Source organism: Saccopteryx leptura, chromosome X (genome assembly GCF_036850995.1).
Source record: "Saccopteryx leptura isolate mSacLep1 chromosome X, mSacLep1_pri_phased_curated, whole genome shotgun sequence".
NCBI classification, from domain to species: domain Eukaryota; kingdom Metazoa; phylum Chordata; class Mammalia; order Chiroptera; family Emballonuridae; genus Saccopteryx; species Saccopteryx leptura.
This window is the reverse complement of record NC_089516.1, coordinates 11,559,944-11,579,778: the sequence shown is the minus strand read 5'-3', so window position 1 is coordinate 11,579,778 and position 19,835 is coordinate 11,559,944. Positions and strand designations below refer to the sequence as shown.

Here is a 19,835-nt window from a genome sequence, read left to right as displayed (position 1 = left end):
TAAAATTTATATAACATTTGTTTTACAGATATAAATGCTAAGAAACTGTAATTATAGTCATTTATCCCATTAACAGGATCATTTATCAAAATCTCCATTAAGTTATCTTTAAGAGCAAAAATTACCAAGAAGAAAAAAATCAACTCATGAAAAATGAATAACCGTATTTCATCTAATCAATGATGTCACTGATTGTAAGCATGATTTTATGTACTTTAAAAAAGGAAAAATGCTGCAAATTAAACCAGACATGCTGCTAATTATAACACACATCTGATTTCAAAGAAATTACAATATGACCAAATGGTGTGACTCAGAATTTATAAAATGTGGTTTATCATTCCCAAAGACAAACAAAAGTTATTCACTTATTTACCATGTAGTAAGTAAAATTTAACTTATATAAATAAATTTTAAGTTATTCACAATAAGCCTAGCTGATAGAAAAATAAAATGTAACCAAAAAAATTGACTAAAGAAACCATGATTCCTAATGAAAAGAATAAAACAAAAGCAGCCTTAAGAAACCCATTATTGGACTTTAAGGGGTTTTAAAATGTTATTAACTTTCAAATAGAGAATAAAGCCCAACAGTTGAGAGTAATTTTATTTTTAATATCTTACTTTTAGGCCCATGTCTAAATTGATCTAGATTAAATTAATAGGACCTGTATTATTAACTTTTTCTGGTGGTAGGTATAATTAATTATATATTCCTCAAAAACTCAAGGAATGCAAAACTTACCTTCACCTACAACCCCAAGGATCTCAAATTTATTCATCACATTACCAATATTAGGAATCTTCATGAAGACAAACTCCTCCTTTGATGTGAGCCACAAAACATGGCATCGAAAAAGAACTTCTGAGAAAGTTGTCCAGTAAACAGAACAAAAAAATGGCTGAATGAAGAAATTCTCACACGTCGGCAGGAACTTTCACATATTTCTTCTAACATGAAGTATTAACTGATTCCCTGCAAGAACAAACATTTAAAAGCCATAAGTTTTATATCTCAGTAATTTAATAACCTAGCTTATATCTTTTTATACAGTTCTTTTAAAACTATGTTAACATTTCACATACCAAAATTATAGGAGAAATAATCATAGGAGGTACCCAAAAGGGAACGAAAATTAACAAATATAAACTTAACTGTATTTGAGTTGAATAATGTAAAAACATTGAAGAGAGCCAGGGGGAAAGAATTAACCCTAGGTAACTCTTGAAAACAGTATTTTAAGAGCATACTCTCCCCGAGCTAAAGACAACACTAAATAGCCTGACCAGGCAGTGGCGCAGTGGATACAGCATTGGCCTGGGGACTCAGGACTCAGGTTCAAAACCCCAAGTTTGCCGGCTTGAGAACAGGCTCACCAATTTGAGTGTGGGGTCACCAGCTTGAGCCCAGCTGGCTTGAGCCCAAGGTGGCTGGCTTGAGTAAGGGGTTATTGGCTCGACTGGAGCCCCCCACCCCAAGGCACATATGGGAAAACAATCAATGAACTAAGGTGCCACAACTATGAGTGGATGCTTCTCATCTCTCTCCTTTCCTGTCTGTCTGTCCCTGTCTGTTCCCCAACTCTCTTTTGCAAAAGAAAAAGAAAAAGAAGAAAAAAAAAGACAACACTAAATATAAACACATTTATTCTCTACTTAGGTATCTGTTTTTACAGAGATCTGAAACTTCTTTATGTGTATTTCAGGATTGAGCAAATAAGTTAATATACTGTGGATGAGTTTGGTCTCTTATTCTCCTAAAAGGAAGTTACAAATATGAAATGGAAGAAGGTTTGGAATGACAGTTAAGCATACATGCTCAGTTCTTAATATAGAGAGATGCAGAAATAGATATAAATGTGGGTAAATATACATACACACATATTTCTTAGCTCTGTCTGCTGATGGGGCCTGGAAGCAACAGAACTCCAGTAGCCACGAGCACAGCTAATGCACCAATCAAAAAAGTCATGGTTCCTTGGAGAAATGGCTGATTTCCAGGCTAGGGTAGAAGGTAGGGAAATGCTCAACGAATAAGGGGGCATTTCTAAAGGATTCGGAGCCAGCTTGGAAAGACTCCCACTGCTCAGACCAGGAACATTTGAGCAACAAAATGAAAATAGTAGAAGATTGTAATCCACAGAATAAAATAAAAATGTACCATTCCCCACTGACATAAATAAAGGGGAGAGAAGGAAAAGCCCTTTCTTAGAGTATAATTCCAAGTAATAAATGTAATGAAGAAATTAGAAAAATCACCATTTGGCAACCACCCTGGCCTATATTGCAGTTATTTCAGGCAAGTATCAATACATGATAAAACTAGTAGTTCAAAGTTTGATGGAAAACAGGATATTATCTAGTCTCAAAGTAGCTCCCTATAAGATACTTCTCAACTACAAAGGGCAAACTAGTCACCTCATAGTGAAGAATCCTGCCAGATACTACCTTAAGTGATCAAAATTAACACTGTTAGTAATAGGACAAGTCAACACCCTATGCCTCCTGATAGAAATTTAAAAATGTCTATGTCATGAAAGACAAAAAACGACTAAGTAACTATTCCAGAAAAAAAAAATTAAAAGCCATGAAAACTAAATATAATGCATAATCAATCCTAGATTGGATTCTGGATAAGAACAAAATATATATACTTTGCTATAAAGGGTAACTGATAAAATTTAAATGTCTACAGATTATATAATAATAGTGTAGTACTTTGATAATAGTGTGGTGGTTATATAAAATAATGTTCTTATCTTAAGAAATGACAAAATGAGTGAGGGTGGTTAAAATAAGCCCGATGGGTATAATGTACAGCATAGTGCCTACAGCGAGTGACATCATATTGTATACTCAAAAATTGCTAATAGAGTAAATCTTAAAAGTTCTCATCACAAGAAAAAATTGTAACTGTGTGGGGTGATGGACGTTAAGTAAACTTATTGTGCTGATCATTTCTCTATATACAAATAACCAATTATTATGTTATATGTCTGAAACTAATATAATATTGCATCAATTATACTATTTTGATAAAATAAGGCATAGCCCAGAATCTCTAGAATAAGACAGTCTAACAAAATGGTTTAATGATCAAAGAAAAAGAACAGTAAAGTTTTTAGATATAAAGTTTATAACTTGTTCAGAAAACAATGTTATGTTAGTAAAGAGAAACAGAAAAAATGATAAGTAAATATAGTAAAATGCTAATATTTGGAGAGCGTGGGTCCAGGGTCTATGAAACAGAAGGTTCTTTTTACTATCTTTGCTATTTTTCTCTAAATCTGAAATTATTTCAAAAATCCTATCTTATCTTTTAAAAGAGTAACAGCTGTACCAACACAAAATATTAGTTAAGAAATAAATCAAAACTAGTAAAGAAATTTTTCTGCTGCCTATGAAATCTGAAACTTTTTAAAAATTAAGAGTACTCCATGTGGTGCGGAAAAGTATTATTACCATGAAGAAGTGTGCCTTTTCGTAACACTGATGCTGCGAATGTAAACTGAGACAAGCTTTCTGAAGACTAATATGTCTTAATTAAATGCTTTTAAAATGTTCATATCCTGATAAAAGTATCTGACAAAAACCTACACTATTCTTTTTAGTTTTTTCCTTAGAGAGGGAAAGGAGGGGGAGACAGGGAGGGGGGAGGGAGAGAGTGGGGTGGGGGGGAGAAACATCAATGTGTTGTTGCACTTATTTATGCACTCATTGGTTGATTCTTGTTTGTGCCCCGACTGGGGATTGAACTACAACCCTCAGCATGTCAGGACGATGACGTTTTAACCAACTGAGCTACCCGACCAGGGCCTATAACATCCTTTTTAAATATGAAACATTAGACACAATCCCTTTAAAAAATTAAGAACCTGATAAGATGTCCTACAAGTAATACCTATTAACATTATTATTAAATATTACCTCAGTGGATTTTAGCCAGCTCAGTAAAATAAATAAAATATATATAATTAGAAAGAAACAAAGTAGTATTTATAGATATTATTGCCTACATAGAAAATTCAGAGGAATTTACAAAGTATTAGAATTATAAGTGTTGTAAAGGTAGCTGAATATCAATTTAATACACAAATAACTGCGTTTATAAACATAAACAAGAAACAAATTATAATTTTTAAAAATCACATTTATAACAAAAAAAAGTTGCTTAGGATTTAACATAACAAGAGGTCTTCGAGGCCTCTATTCAAATTTACACACACACACACACACACACAGATAGATATATTATATATATATGGCCCAATTTTAAGCTAAGAAGAGTCAGTACTCTTCATATTAACCTATGCAGTCAATGCAATCCTCATCAAAATCCCAGGGTTTTCTGAGGAGTTAGGAGAAGCTGACTCTAGAACATACATGGAAGAGCAGCAGAGTTCCAAGCACAGTACACCCACCCGGACTAAGAAAAGTAAGAAGGCGCAGCATGGAGGCTCGCATCTGGCAGCATGCCCTAGCAAGTATACTGACGGTTAGAACTAAGCCACAGACCTTAAGACAGGATGCTCCCTGCACAGATGAGCCAGATGAGCCAAATTTGCCAGCGGAGCTACCCTGAGAGCCCAGAAGCAGACCAGACTTACTTAAATATCCCTAACACTTCCATCCTCACCATCCCCTGAATTCAATCTGCTCCTACACAGGAGTCTTTAAGAAAGTCAGATCATGTTACTTCTCTGCTTAAACTCTCCAGTGGCCTCCCTTATCAGTAAGAGTGAAAGTCCAAGTCCACAGAAGCCACAAGGCCTAGCTGCCTTCCTCTGACATCATCTCTGACTGGTCCACTTGGCTTGCTTCACTCCAGCCACAATGACCTTGTTTCAGTTCCATATATAACAGGAAAGTCACAGTTGCCCTAATCCTAAATATTTCTTTACCACTCTAACATTTACTTGAGGTCAGGTTCTTATTACCTGATTTTTCATTCAACATTTACAAAAAAAAAAGTTTTTGAAAAAAAAGAAGGCAAGAGGAAAGCAGATACTATATTTTAGAGAACTTTAATGGAGTCCCAAATTAAAAAAGGATGACTGCGACATTTAGAGATAATAATGTCACAATTTCAGAAGAAATTAATATTTATTCTATTTATTAATTTCTTAAACAAATAATTACTGACTGCCTAACATGTTTCAGGAAATGAATAAATACGACACACAAGACAGTGGTAAACCAGATAGGCAAGGCCCTGGCCCTCATGGAACTTCACATTTTGCTGAGGGAGTAAAAAATACAAGATTATTATCAGATACTGATATGTTATGGGGGGCGGAGGACAAAGGAACCATTACTCAGAGAGGCCTCTCTGAAAGGTGACATCAGAGGTCAAATGTCAATAACAAACCATATGAAAATCTAAGTCAGTCACATTCCAGGTAAAAGATGCTCAGAGTGCTTGAGAATGAATCATTCTTTCATCTTCTGTGACTGATTTGGAAGAACACCCAGGAAACATGCAAATATTCCACTCTCTGCCAATAACGGTATACAGCTCATTCCAGAGGAAAGCAGAGATAGAAATGAAATCATTCCCTCTAGGAAGACTCAGCACCCAAAAAGTTCTGTAAGTAAATATATGTAAAGAACATTTGGTCCCACCTAGTCTCTGAGGAAATCAAAACTGAGTAATGCAAACTGGGAATCAGAATTTAGATGTGTGAGTGGTAAATACATACTATAGGTGTCAAGAACAGCCTTTTAACTACCAGTATTCACACTGGGGTAAAAAATGATGCCAAATTAGATTAAACTATGTAAAGAAAAAGGGGCGTGGCAACTTAATAGAGCCCACAAGCTCAGGGAGCTACTTGGCAGGCCTGATACACTCAGTGACTGGAAGTCATCCCAGGCCTACTGCTTCCTTAGCAAAGGTCGATCTTCACCTTCAGAGAGCCCTGTACATTGTTCTCATGCATCTAGATAACATTCCTTTGAAATGTCACAGTACTTGTCTTTTCCAGACCCCCGGAGAGTGCTGGCACCAGAGCACAGGACAACAGAACTCCTCGTTGTTACACACCATCTCTATGTACTGTAAACGTTACATGTTACCTGTCCTGGACCCACCAATATGAAAGGAATGTGTCTCCCCATTTTGCTTTTTATCCAATCCCAGAGATTTCCCACTTTGCTTTCTCCCACCTCCTTAATCTATCACCAGTGGATTCCATGCAACTTTCCTTACGCTTTCTCCTTTTATTCTAAATGTATAAGATTAGTGCAAAACTGTCATCCTCTGGAGCATTTTCTCCATCCCTGGAGATCTTGCTTCTGGACATGTCCTCAAAAATGTGTCTCTCATTCTTATAAAATTTTTCTATAGGTTTGGACGTTCTTACGTCAACAACTACAACTTGAGGTGAATAACAGATTAATTTTAAGACATAAAAATTCAGACATTTTAGTTTCAAATAACTAAATAACTTGGATGAAACATCCCTTTGAGGATAAATACAAATTCTGGAGGGAATACTTTTTAAAGACAGCGCCCAAACCCCAAAGACTTAACAAGATTGTAAAGAATTACCCGGCTGAAGTCACGGCAAAATAATAGAACCCAGAGGTAGAATCCAAACCACCCAAAATGGTTTAGCCTTCTGGCCCTTGAAAGTCCAGAAAAAGAGAAAAGGGGAGAAAACCAGTTTGCTCTTGAAACCCTTACAAATCCATGGGTAAAACAGTCAAAGGCAAGAATGTTTCAAAAGAAGGAAGCTTGATAATCCACCACTCATTTAAAGCAAAAACCCGAAAGAGCTATACTCCCAGAATAGGAGTATAGCTCCTATTAGAGGGAACCAGAAAGAAATCAGCTTTGGACAGACTTGCATTATAGCTTTATGTCATCTGGGTGACCTAAATAACCCTCTAAGTGTACCGTGGATTGTTGCATTGAGGTGGTCCCAATTCATATTGGTGGTGCCACCAGATGTCGGGCTGAAGCAAGGAGGCAGGGTGAGGGTTCCAACAAACAAACAAAACAGCAAGTCTCTGCAGAAGATCACACCAACCTAGCCCTCACGATATTGCTACAGATAATTACTTCTTTACATTGTGCCCCACATAGTAGCCAGACACACAAAGTAAAACAATACCACAAACAAGAACAAATTGAAATGACCAAAGCAGAAAATGACCCAGAAAGTCTTGTAATATTAGAATTATCAAGAACAGCCTATAAAATAACTATAAGGTTGAATTAATAAAAACACAAGGGTTTAAGATTCTGACAGGACTCTAAAGTAAAAAAGGTAAAAGAATAAATTTGGAAAAATAAATTAGAATTCTAGAACTGAAAGACAGAATAACAGCAAAGGAATTCAGCAGTTTAAAGAAAAAATGGGACCTGGCCAGTGTAGCTCAGTGGACAGAGCGTCAGCCAAGCATATGGACGCCCCAGGTTCGATTCCCGGTCAGGGCACACAGGAGAAGCACCCATCTGCTTCTCTCTCCTCCCTCTCCTCCTTCTCTCTAACTTCCCCTCCCACAGACAGTGGCTTTATTGGAGCACATCAGCCTCAGGAGCTGAAAATAGCTCGGTACTTGAGCATCGGCCCCAGATAGGGTGGCTGGGGAGATCCTAGTTGGTGCGCATTTGGGAGTCTGCCTCACTATCTCCCCTCCCTTCACCTTAAAAAAAAAATAGCAGGATACAGACGATTTTTAAACCTGACCAAGTGAACATGTAAACTGTAGCAAAGAACAGCAGAATACCTTTTTCCCCCTATGTACACATAGGACACTTACAAAGACTGATAATGTGCTAAGCCATAACACAACCCAAAACAAATAATAAGGATTGAAGTGAAAGGACATTCTCTCCACAATGCAAGTATGCAAAAAATCAATCATAAAAGAAATCATTAGAAAACATTCATAGGTTTGGAATTAAAATAATCCATAAATGAATCAAGGAAGAAATCATAAAAGGCATTTAAAATAACACATTTATGGGAAGAAGCTAAAGCAATGCTTGGGGGAGAGCCTTATATATGCATATATCAGAGAATTTTTTTTTAATTAATAAACTAAGCATGAATCTCAAGAATTAAAAAAGAACAGCAAAAGAAATGCAAGGAAAATATAAAGAAAAATAATTAAGAGCAGAAATTCATGAAATAACAAAATACATGTAGGGGTGCAGAAGAGGCCTTCCCAAGATGTGCTACTCTGGCCTGTGGGTTATTTGGAACTGAAGACAATCGAGACCCTGCAGACTCACAAGAAACTTTTACCTTTCCCTTAAAGAATTTAAATTGGGGGCATTCCCCACAATAAGACTTATCACCAGAAATAAATTTTTATGACCAACCTATAGGGAAGGGCAAACTTTTCATTACTGAATATCTGCTCTTCTTATAATCCTGCAAATGACCCTCCTCCTCTGGAGCCCAAAGCATCTTACCTCATTCCTTGGCTCAGGATATGCCTCATTTTACCTTCCTGTGTCAGAACCTCTCCTGTACGTGAGGTCTCTGACTCTTCCATATGGGGGTTCCTATACATATGTATGTAAGTATATTTAGTTATTTTCTCTTGTCAATCTGTCTCATGTCAATTTAATTATTAGACTAGGTTAAAAAACCTGAAAGGGTAGAGGTCAATTTATTCCTTCCTACCACAAACAATAAAGCGATCAAAAGAGCAAAAAGCTGGATCTTAGAAATCCACTTTGGAACTAATCAAAGGAAAAAAGAGAACTCAGCCCAGCCAACCTGCTGATTTCAGGCTTATGATATCCTTAGCGAAGAAGCCCAACCACTCCGTGACCTACAGAATTGTAGGCTAACGTATGGGTGCTGTCTTAAGCTGCTAAGCTAGTGGTAAGTCATTGCAAAACAACCAAACACTAACACAGTTTCACTGCACTTATAGTTTTAAAACAGGCAAAGTTGGCCCTGGCCAGTTAGCCCAGTGGGTTAGTGTCATCCCAAAACACCAAGGTTGTGGATTTGATCTCTGGTCGGGGCACATATGGTGCTTCCCTCCCTTCCTCCCTTCCCTCCTTCCCTCCTTCCCTCCTTCCCTCCTTCCTTCCTTCCTTCCTTCCTTCCTTCCTTCCTTCCCTCTTCCTTCCTTCCTTCCTTCCTTTCTCTCTCTTTCTTTCTCTCTCTCTCTCTCCTCTCCTCTGATTCACTAAAATCAATCAATTAAAATAAAAAAGGTGAACTGTATTGTTTAGTAATGCATATATAAGTGGTAAGTCTATAAAAAAAAGAAGTGACGATTATCTAAAAAATCAAGATGTTCATTACTTCCAGGGAGGAGTTGAGATTGAAAAGAGACACATAATGACATAGGGTACTTGGCAAAACAGCTGCAATCGATAAAAGCTATAGGAGCTGTCAAGAAGAAGACTACTGTCCACCAGATTTATGGCTTAAAACCAGCAGAGACCAGCTCAATCAAGCATGGCAACTAATTTCACCTAAACGTAACCCCTAGCCTCATTATACACTCATTGTAATATGTCAGCATGCTAGATGACACACCTCGTAGCCCCATGATCTGAAACAGAAAGTTCCTTCACAAAATGGCTGACAGAGCGACTCTGAAAAATCTCCACGGTTACCAGGGAAGGTCCTGAACATTCCTCCCCTTTATTGAATACACTACCCCCACCCCAATTAAATAAACTTCAATAAGGAAAGCAAAGTCTGGTAAAGGGGAGGTACTCTGTTGAGTATCCCACTCTCTGTCTCACCACTTCACTAATAAACTCACTTTCACTTTAAACTCTATGCTGGTTCATGCTTGAATTCTTTCCCACACAAAGTCAAGAGCCTACAGTGGGTTGTGTAGTCTTGGGTCCGCAGACCCCTGGAATGCCTGCTTCAATAAGAGGGCTTTCTGGAACCATGATAATGTTCTATTTCTTGAGTTGAGTGATAAAAAGACATGAATTAGAGTGTATATTTTTATGTATTTCTATGCTGTTATATTCCACAATAAAACAAGTTTTTAAGAACTCAAAGAGTAATTCTGACAATGATATCATATATAAATAGTTCCTTGGTGTTGGGCAAATAAAATATATTATGTTCACTTTGTTAAAGATGGTGCTACCCATGTGGAGGCCCTCGCCCAAGTGATATTAATGTGTGTTGGGAGCGGGCTGTGGGCAGGCAGGATCCTTGTAGCCTGGGGCTTGGTTTTAGGACTAAGCCTTTCCCACCCTTTTTGATGAGGGGTGGTGCACTCTCATGGGGAATCCCATTATGCCTCAGATGAGTGACTTTGTATCAGAGACGTCATTGTTTGTATATTGGATTAAAGGTTTTGACTTCTATGCTATTAAGTGGGGCAGACTGGGAGCTTGCTCTCTCTCCGTTCCTGAGATTAGCATTAGAGGAGAGAGCAGAAAAAGGAGAGCAGAGAAAGGCCACATAGAGGAGAGGAGAAGCAGCCAAGATGATGGAGTGCTGAGTGAGAAGCCAGTTAGTGCAGAGTTTGTGCAGACAGAAGGAAGGAGATGGGGAACAGAGGTGAACGAGACTGATGAGGTTAGAAACCTTTGATTCTAGGAAACTCGGATAAGTCAGTAGCTTTGTGAGAACTGAATGAGTGGGTTTTGGACCCCAGTGTGTGTTTTTACTTGCCCGCCGGGTGCAAGCTAGGATAAAAGCTAATGGCCCACCATTTCTTGGCTCCGTTGTTTCTTTACTGACTGTCCGAATCTAATGTGAACCTGCATGGGCTGAAATGGTGGCCGAGGCTACTGGCTTTATTTACACTTGGTCATTTATATGGAAGTAAAAGATAATTTTTATCAAAGATAAACACTGACCAAAAGAGTTTAAACTATCTCTGAGGCACAGACTCCACAAAATGTACTGTCTAGTGTTGGGTATCAACAAAACCCAAATCTCCGTGATGGATAACTGGGTGCTGACAATGCCCATCCACGCCAAGTCAGGAGCTGGGGAAGATACTGGGCGAGCTTGGCCTCAATGAGAGATGACTGACATCCAAATGTCTGATACTTTGCAAAAGAGGGAGTAGAGCAGGTGATCTGAATTATTTCAGAAGGAGAACCTAACAGCAGTGGTAGAAACGAAAGGAGATAGATTTCAGCTCAATAGCTCTTGGACACAATGAACCATTAATGGTTACCCATTTATTTTACAAATATCTGTCAGCTACCTAAAGTGGACCAGTCCACTTACAGATGCTTCAGATACAACAGTGAAGAACACAAACTCGGCTGCTGCTCCCCCGGGGCTTACTGAGGGTAAACAGGCAAACAAGATCACTCCAGACAGTGAGCAGATTTGCTACTCCAAAATATACCCTTTTGGCATACGAATTATTTTGACCTAAGGCAATCACAACCCAACAAATTCAGAAAAAGCTGTTTATCTCCTCCCTCAACTGCCTAAATTTACATTAGAAGTGGGCCTTGTACCAGGAAGAGATGAGATACCTTTTATCTGCATAACTAAGCAACCTCTGATTTCCAAAAATCTCTCATCAGGCCTACCATAAAAGCTCCTTCTCCCCTTTGGATTACCAGACCCCCTGCCCTTCCCCTTCCCCTTTCCTTAGCTCAGGCTGTTTTATAAGCTTCAGTTACCTGGCTGCATTTTGGGTCTTAGTATGTTCTTATGAGGCCCTGTACCTATGAAATTAAATTTGTTTTTCTTCTGTTAATCTGTCTTCTGTCAATTTAACTATGTAGACCAGCCAAAGAAGCTAAAAAGGAAATTTCTTGTACCCCTAGGTAAAGCCAGTAACTGCGGCCACCATCAGAGCCGCCTGGCTCTTGTAGGTTCACATTTGATCCGGACAGATGGTAATGAAATTGCGGAGCCAAGAACTGGTCATCCATTTTCCTTTATTCTAGACTCGCACTAGGAAAGCAAGTAAAAACACACAGTGGGAAACCCTTCCCTTTCCATTCAGGGCTCCCAAAGCCACTAACTCATCTGAGTTTCCTAGAATCAAAGGCTCGCATCTCTTTGACTCCATTTTGGCTGCCTCTTTCCCTGAAGTGGCCTCTCTCTCTCCCCTGGAACAACATGATTTCTCTTCTCAAAATGGCCTCCTAGCTCCACCTTTTAAAACCTTTTGGAGTGAAAGCCCCTCCTCTAGCATACATTAACATAACCAAGCCCCTTCCCAAGCAAGAAGGTAATCAGCCATCCCACGTGAGCAGCGGCCATCTTTAACACTAAGAGTGAGAAAAAATAACTTATTTGCCCAATACCCTACAACAATGATGAGGATTATAAAGAAAAAAAGTCTTATGATTGAGAGTTATGGCAATTAAGAAGGGGTCCTTAGGTAGGGTGGTCTGCGTAAGGCCTGTCTGAGGAGGCAAGATTTGAGTAAAATCTGTTCAATGTAAAGAAGCAAGCCATGGGAACAAGGTTGTGCAAAGAGCATTTGAAGGAGTACAAAGAGCCTTACAGAACTTGATAAATTAAAGGACAGGGAAGACCTGTAATTTGAAGCATAGGAGACAAGGGGACCGAGAGGGGGCAGGAAGGGGTTACTGGAAGCAGTTTGGCCTCGGCAGAAAAGAATCCTATACTAAACCCGTATGCTCTAGAGATCCCTTCCAATGCAAAGATCTAAATATCTCAATCATTTGAGGCTCTCAAAAATCATTTGAGGTTTTTATTACTAACCATTAACTTCCTAAATAACAGATTCACCTTGAAGTGGATTTGTCTTGCACTAAGAAACACAACTAGCATTAAGTAATCTTGTCCCTGCACTGGCAAGAAAGCAGGTACCTACATAACAAGAGCTGAGAGAAACGTAAAGCTTATCATTTATTTCATATATTATTAGTACTAAATTTAAGAGCTTCCTGGGCCTTGAATGTTTCCTTTGTTGCTGAAATTATACTCTTCGTTTCAATGGCTCTTTTCTTCTTTCCAAAGAAAGTACAAAATCAGTTGAGTTTTGTTTTTGTTTCTGGTATTGTTTTTATACATGCAAACGAGAGAACCACTTTGTCACTGAAAAGTGCACAGGAAGAAATTTGGTACATGACAAAATTTCTGTTATAATAAGAGTTCAAAGGGTTTGAAAGCATCTTAAAACTCTAACCCATGTATGGAAGGACCCCATTTCTATGGAAAGCACAGCCTTGTGGGGGAAGAAAGTCCTCATTACACTTGTGTAGAGAACTCTCCATGTTGAACGTTTTCTTCCTGGATGGGACTACCTCACCCATAATTCATAGGATCTTCATTATGATTTACTTCCTCAATAGTGGAGAAGAACTTGATTTATAAATCCATTCTCCAGATATCAGTTTCCATCATTAAATCAAACTTATATTTAACTATCATGAGTAACAACATACACATTGTTTAACAGCATAAAAATTTCAAACTACCAAACTTTTAGATTGCCTTCCTACCCTTTACCTTTAGAATCCTTAAACGAGGAGGGAAACTGAACACCGGCTCAATGTATCTTCTACCCTGCTCCTTGATATATCACCCAGCACTGCCAACCCTCTTCAACTCCCAGCCTTTCCTGAGACTCTGAGGACCTCAGGGTTCAGATTGGGGGAGAAAACTGCAGGGGCTAAAAAAATAATTTTCCTCCCACCTTCTAAGTTCTCTGTCGGGTAAACAAATGTTTTTAGGTTTGGTCACTGTATTGGGGCAGTGCCAAGTGTGTCTAGTCTATGAATGGCTGCAAGTGCCAATCTGCTTGCCCGCGGGCGGCAGATTGCAAATTGTGAGTTGCCTTCCTGCTTGGGAGGGACCACTGCTTGCTATTGTTTGCTGGAGAAGAGTTTTTTTGCCCCAGCCTGTTTTGCAGGAGGGTGCAGAGTGAGAGAGTGAGAGAGAGAGAGAGAGAGAGAGAGAGCTGAAGGTTTTGGGGAGCCCTGATTTGGGCCTGGCTTGTTTGGCTGGGGAGTACCGTTTTGCTTGTGGGGGCCTGTGATTCCAGGAGAGTCCAAAGAAAGATTGGGGCTTTGGGAGCTGTATGGCCAGCAGTCGCTGCCGCCGTGGCCAGGCACATGCAGGTTCCCATAAGATTCGGACAGATGGTAAAGAACAGTGGAGCCAAAAAACAATGGGCCATCGTGTATTAAAGTTTCGCACCAGCAACACACAGGGAGAACACTGCCCTCTTCATTCATTCAGACTCACAAAGCTCTGATACATTACCAGTTCCACAACCAGGAGAATCTTCTCCTGTTCCTCCTAGAATCAAAGGCCCACCGGTCTCAGCAGAGCTCGTGAAGGCCCTCAGCTCTGGTTCCCCACCTGCACACCCTCTCCCTTCTCTCTGCACAAACTGCAAAAACATGGCTTCCTCCCTTCTTCCTTCTTTCTCAGCAAAACTTTCTGGCACAAGAACCTCCCCTCTAGCAAACATTAGCAAGACAATGGCCCTTCCCAAGCAGGAAGGTAATTTGCAATTTCACAGATCACATGCCTGGCACTGCCCAGTACCATTTCTTTTTATTTCTTTTTTTTTGTTTTTTTGTTTTTTATTTATTTATTTATTTTTTGTTTGTTTGTTTGTTTGTATTTTTCTGAAGCTGGAAACAGGGAGAGACAGTCAAACAGACTCCCGCATGCGCCCGACCGGGATCCACCCGGCACGCCCACCAGGGGGCGATGCTCTCCCCTCCGGGGTGTTGCTCTGCCGAGACCAGAGCCACTCTAGCGCCTGGGGCAGAGGCCAAGGAGCCATCCCCAGCGCCCGGGCCATCTTTGCTCCAATGGAGCCTTGGCTGCGGGAGAGGAAGAGAGAGACAGAGAGGAAGGAGGGGGGGTGGAGAAGCAAATGGGCGCTTCTCCTATGTGCCCTGGCTGGGAATCGAACCTGGGTCCCCCGCACGCCAGGCCGATGCTCTACCGCTGAGCCAACCGGCCAGGGCCCCAGTGCCATTTCTAACACTAAAAGTGAGCAAACTCAAAAAATATAAATTTTGCGAACTCATTTGCCCAGTAGGAGCCCTGAGTGAAAGAGAAGTGGTCTTCCCTGCCTGTTGGCTCGTCTGCAGTTATGAGATTTTAATAACCGAACTGGCCCACCGTTTTCTGGCTCCACAGTTCCTTTACCGACTGCCCAAATCCCGTGAGAAGCTGCACCTGCATGGCCAGGTGGGGGCTGCTGGCTTTACATTCTCCTAACTGGGTTAATAATCAAATCAACAGAGACAGATTAACAGGAGAAAATGTCCAGGTTTTTATACAAATACACATTCGGGAGTGCCATCATGAGACTCCCACACACCCTGGGCAGTTGAGGCTTATGATATTCCAGAGCTAAGGAGAGGGGGGCGGGTGGGTAGTGGTTTGGGCTTCACGGGGGAGAAGGCAACTCAAATAGACATGGAAAAGCAAACGTTTAGCAAATCATGTTTGCTGGGCCATCTTTAACAATGGGACACAGAGAAGACTTTGAACAAGTGGACCTCCCTATCACACACTAGTTTATATTAAACTAGTTATCTGATGCTATTTCCCTTCCTGGAACAGGTCCTCTATCTAAATTCCTTTTAGGTAGTGAGGGAAGAGGCCAAAGGTTTTTTTCTAAGTCTCTTGTTCTTTAATAACTAGCTTTAAAAATGTATGTCCCATCAGACATATTTTGGGGTGTCAAACTCCCCTTCCCTTCAGTGCTAAATTGGGAACACAGAAATTCAAGGTTGATACTAATACTGTACACCTTAAGATACACTATTGGTTTAAAAGATTTTGAAAGTGCCTGCACAAAAATGTAAGTATCAGTTTTTTCACAGTTTCCATGGGATTTGTCCTGGTCACCAAATTCAACTTAAAATAAATTTAACAGAAGTTGGAGACCACCTAAGATTTTGCTGGGTTTATGTGGGTCAGAATATGTGGTCTAAGTCATTATACCCTACTCCAAATAAAATAATCTTCAAATGAAAAAGGACAGAAAGAACTGAGGCCCAAGACCACCTGCAGATCACTTTGTAGCTCATACCAGGTGGCTCCAGGCAGGGCATAGGCAGGGGCTGACCTTGGCCTGCACCTCAAGAGGCCTCAGAACCAACACCCAGTGGTCAGCTTCAGACCACACCAGAGCACCACCCAACCGCCCGCACAAGCGACACACTCAAAGGACAGCCTCAGAACACACCAGAGCCCTATTGAAGCAAATCCTGCTCTGGAGGGAACAGCCCCTGCACAACAGCCTCTCCCCTGAAGTCATGGCCAGTCCTCATAACCGACCTCTAGGGTCGATCCCTCCCCAAAAGCAATCACAGCTCAACTACAACAGGCTCTCTGTGGTATGAAGCTCTCTGTTGTAGAGTTGAAAGTGAAAGATGTATACATTCTAATAACAGCATTTCTCAAATTTAAGTTTTCTCACTATTTTCCAGTAAATCAAAATTCTACTTAAATTATATTCTAATTTAATAGCACTCATATGTTTTGCAAATGGTGATCCTACACAGGATTATTATTTTTGTGTGTGTGTGACAGAGACAGAGAGAAGGACATATAGGGACAGACAGGAAGGGAGAGAGATGAGAAGTATCAAATCTTTGTTGTGGCACCTTATTTGTTCATTGATTGCTTTTCTCATATGTGCCTTGGGGGGGGACTACAACAGAGCCAGCGACCTTGAGCTCAAGCTGGTGAGCTTTGCTCAAACCAGATCAGCCTGCGCTCAAGCTGGCGACCTCAGGGTTTCGAACCTGGGTCCTCCGCATCCCAGTCCGACGCTCTATCCACTGCAGCACCGCCTGGTCAGGCCACAAGATTATATATTTTTTGAAATAGGTTTATTGCTATTTTTTTGAAGTTTGAAAATTTACTAATTGAAAGTGTAAAAGTACATGGTAGAGTTTAATGGTCCTGAAGACATCAAGAGATTTCAAACGCTGTTAATAATTTGGAAAATTCACAAGGATTCTTCCAGGCTAAACAGTGTTAATGCTGTCAAATTGAGCATCTTATCATGTCTCTAGATTTACATCAAGGAGATTCTGCAACTTAGGTTTCTTTCACCAAGCCAAAGTATCAGATTCATGGCTGACCTTGACAACATTCATTTCCTCAGTTAAAAATAAGGCTCCTCTGTTAGATGATCTCTGAGCTCCCTCCTAGCTTTCAAGTCTCACCATTTCATTTCTAAAAGCCCAGAGGCACTCCAATTGAAATAAGTGTAAAGATTCTCAATTAATAAAGGTTAATTCGTAGAGGATCAGAATAAAATATACATATTCTACCATCTCTTTTCATTATGGTCCCAAATCACTTACCAAGGTAAGTTTCAAGAACAACTGAGTAAAATCATCTTAGAAAAGAGAAGGGATAGAGTGATTACCTTTTAGCCTATTTCAGAAAAACTGCAAAACCAGAATAAGAGGAATACCACTGGCCAAACATCTGGAGATTGAGCTATTCCTGGGAAGATCAATTATATGTTAAAGGAAAAAAAACCCAAATAGTAATAATGACTAGACAGCAGCAACTTTGCAAGGCATGAGAAAAAGTCTGGGAGAGTTTCCAAATGGGTTGGGAGGAAGTTATTTTTATTTACAGAGATATTTTGTGTCCTATTTAAAATATAGAAGGAACTGAAGATAATCAAGCTAAAGATCTTAGACTTCCTCAGCTGTTTGTCCTGCTAAGTTTAGAAGGATAAGTGACATTACTTTGACCAAACAAATGCAGTCAAAATTACAAGCAATTTCATCAAGGCTATTAAATTGATGAAAGCGTTCAATTTAGTTCAAAAGAAATTTGGACACACGACTAATAAGTAATAAAAATGTAGTATGTTAAAAGAAAAGATGGGGAATAAGATATGATCAAGAGGATGTCTGAGCTATAGCTCTCCCACATACTAACGTAATGTTGAGCCAAGCACTCTCAAGATTTGTTTCCATTTGTAAACTGGGGTTAAGTGTCCCTGACACCAAATACACAGCGCTTTTCCAACACCAATTCTCTGACACCAACTGGATGTCCTAAAGTCTATCCCAACACTCACTACCCTCAATTAACATCCGATTTCACAGGTTTAAGGGCCCAGTCCCACAAGACTTGTTCACTTTAGAGGGCAGTCGCAAGTCCTAGGTCCCCAGGCCACCTACACTTCAGACTTGACTAAAAAAGTAGGAGTTCCACAACCCCTTCCTCAGGTTTGATTAATTCCCTAGAATGGTTCTCAGAACTCAGGAACAGCCCAATGGAGAAATGCACAGGGTGAGGCAGAGGGGTGGGGCACAGAGCCTCCGTGCCCTCCCAGCGCCCCGGCGTGTTCCCCAGTCCAGGAGCTCCCCAAGCCCTGACACTTAAGGGTTTTTATGAAGGTTCACTGATTGAGTCCATCTTTAGCCTTTGGTAAGGCACTGAAGGGACAGAGAGATCTAACACTCTATGGAGTCCTGGCTGATCCTTCCGGTGACCAGGCCCTAACCTGAAGTTACAGGGACTCAGCCAGGTGTAGTCATTAGCATACAAACAGAAACTAGCACTAGAGAGATTCAGGTGACTTTCTTTCTTCCTTCCTTTTTTTTTTTCTTTCTTCTGTTTGTCGTAACACTTTTATTTATTTTTTAATTGAATTTACTAGGGTGACACTGGTTAACAATAAGCCAGTCAAAGAACAAGTACCATATGATTTCACTCCTATGTGGAATCTAATGAACAAAATGAACTAGCAAGCGAAACAGAAACAAACTCATAGAGATCAGGTGACTTGCTTGGGACAAGAACTGAATGGGTATTATAGGAAGTTTGTGCAAAAACAACCCCCCCCAAAAGAATGTTAGTAGAATTCAAGTCATTCAGCAGAAGAACGGAGGCAGAGCCTAAATCATGAGAAGCCTGGGATGCCACGGCCCCGGTATGTTTCCCCTGTACCTGAAGAAAGGGTCTCAACTGCTCTACAAGCAGTCTGAAGGCTACTTACTGCCACAGACAATAGTAAATCAAGAGAAGCTTTTCAGGTGAGTAATCATCAGTGTTATGTTTCAGAAAAATCACCACAGAGGCAGGAAAAGGGTTAGGGGAAGAGACATTAATCAGAAAGCGACTGACTCATAGAGGCCAGGCACAAAAATGACGAAAATCCGAACGAAGCAACAGCGAGAACAGAGAAAGGCAGATAGATTTGAGATATTTCAGAGGATTACTTAAAAGATACAGTGATAAATTAAAAAGAGTTGACAAATGATAAATGATGGAGAAGTCTAGATGATTACAAAATGTCTGCTGAGTCTTAGGTGTATCAGGGCACTGGAAGACAGGAGCGGACGGGGGGGGGGGGGTCTGCTCTGGCTTTCTGAAGGGCCCTCGGTCTCCTCTCCCCACACCACCTACCTCCTTTCACAACAGTGGAGGTGGGGACACTAGACAACCGCCAGGTGACTGTGTACCTGCTTCTGGGCACAGTATTACCGCTTTCCTTAAAATAACTCCCGGTTTACTTAATCATACAGTATTCAATATTTTAAAGAAACCCACACACATTCCAAATCTGAAGAGTGTCTATTATCTGCTATTTTGAATTAATCAAACAGGTTTGTCTATGTTAACATAGACTAACATATCCTAAAATTTTTAAAATCCAAGTAAATTTTCTTCTAGTTTCTACAATTATTGTCTTCCTTAGGAGATGAAAAATCGCTAACAATCTAAGACCAATTAAGATGAAGAACAACCAGACCCCGTGCACTGCTGTTGGCACAAACGCATCCTTGGCCTGAACCCCGCCTTCTATTCTTCTAAGACACATCCGGTGTCAACCCTCACTGATTATGTGACCATGAGCAAGTTATTTCACTTTAAGTCTATTTTCTCATTCACTAAAAGGGACTGATACTACCTATTTATAGGCTACTGGCGAGGATT

General features: G+C 40.2%; 1 protein-coding gene across 4 annotated transcripts in view; it reads right to left on the bottom strand.

The window, feature by feature from the left end:
- The window catches only part of CDKL5 (cyclin dependent kinase like 5), a 203,833-nt gene that overhangs the window by 133,041 nt on the left and 50,957 nt on the right, over nucleotides 1-19,835 (bottom strand). For all 4 annotated transcript variants that reach the window (XM_066357387.1, XM_066357390.1, XM_066357389.1 and 1 more), the window contains exon 2: nucleotides 746-976. In XM_066357387.1, the coding sequence (XP_066213484.1) occupies nucleotides 746-809 (64 nt within the window). In that variant the 5' untranslated portion in view covers nucleotides 810-976. The remainder of the gene's footprint in view (nucleotides 1-745; nucleotides 977-19,835) is intronic.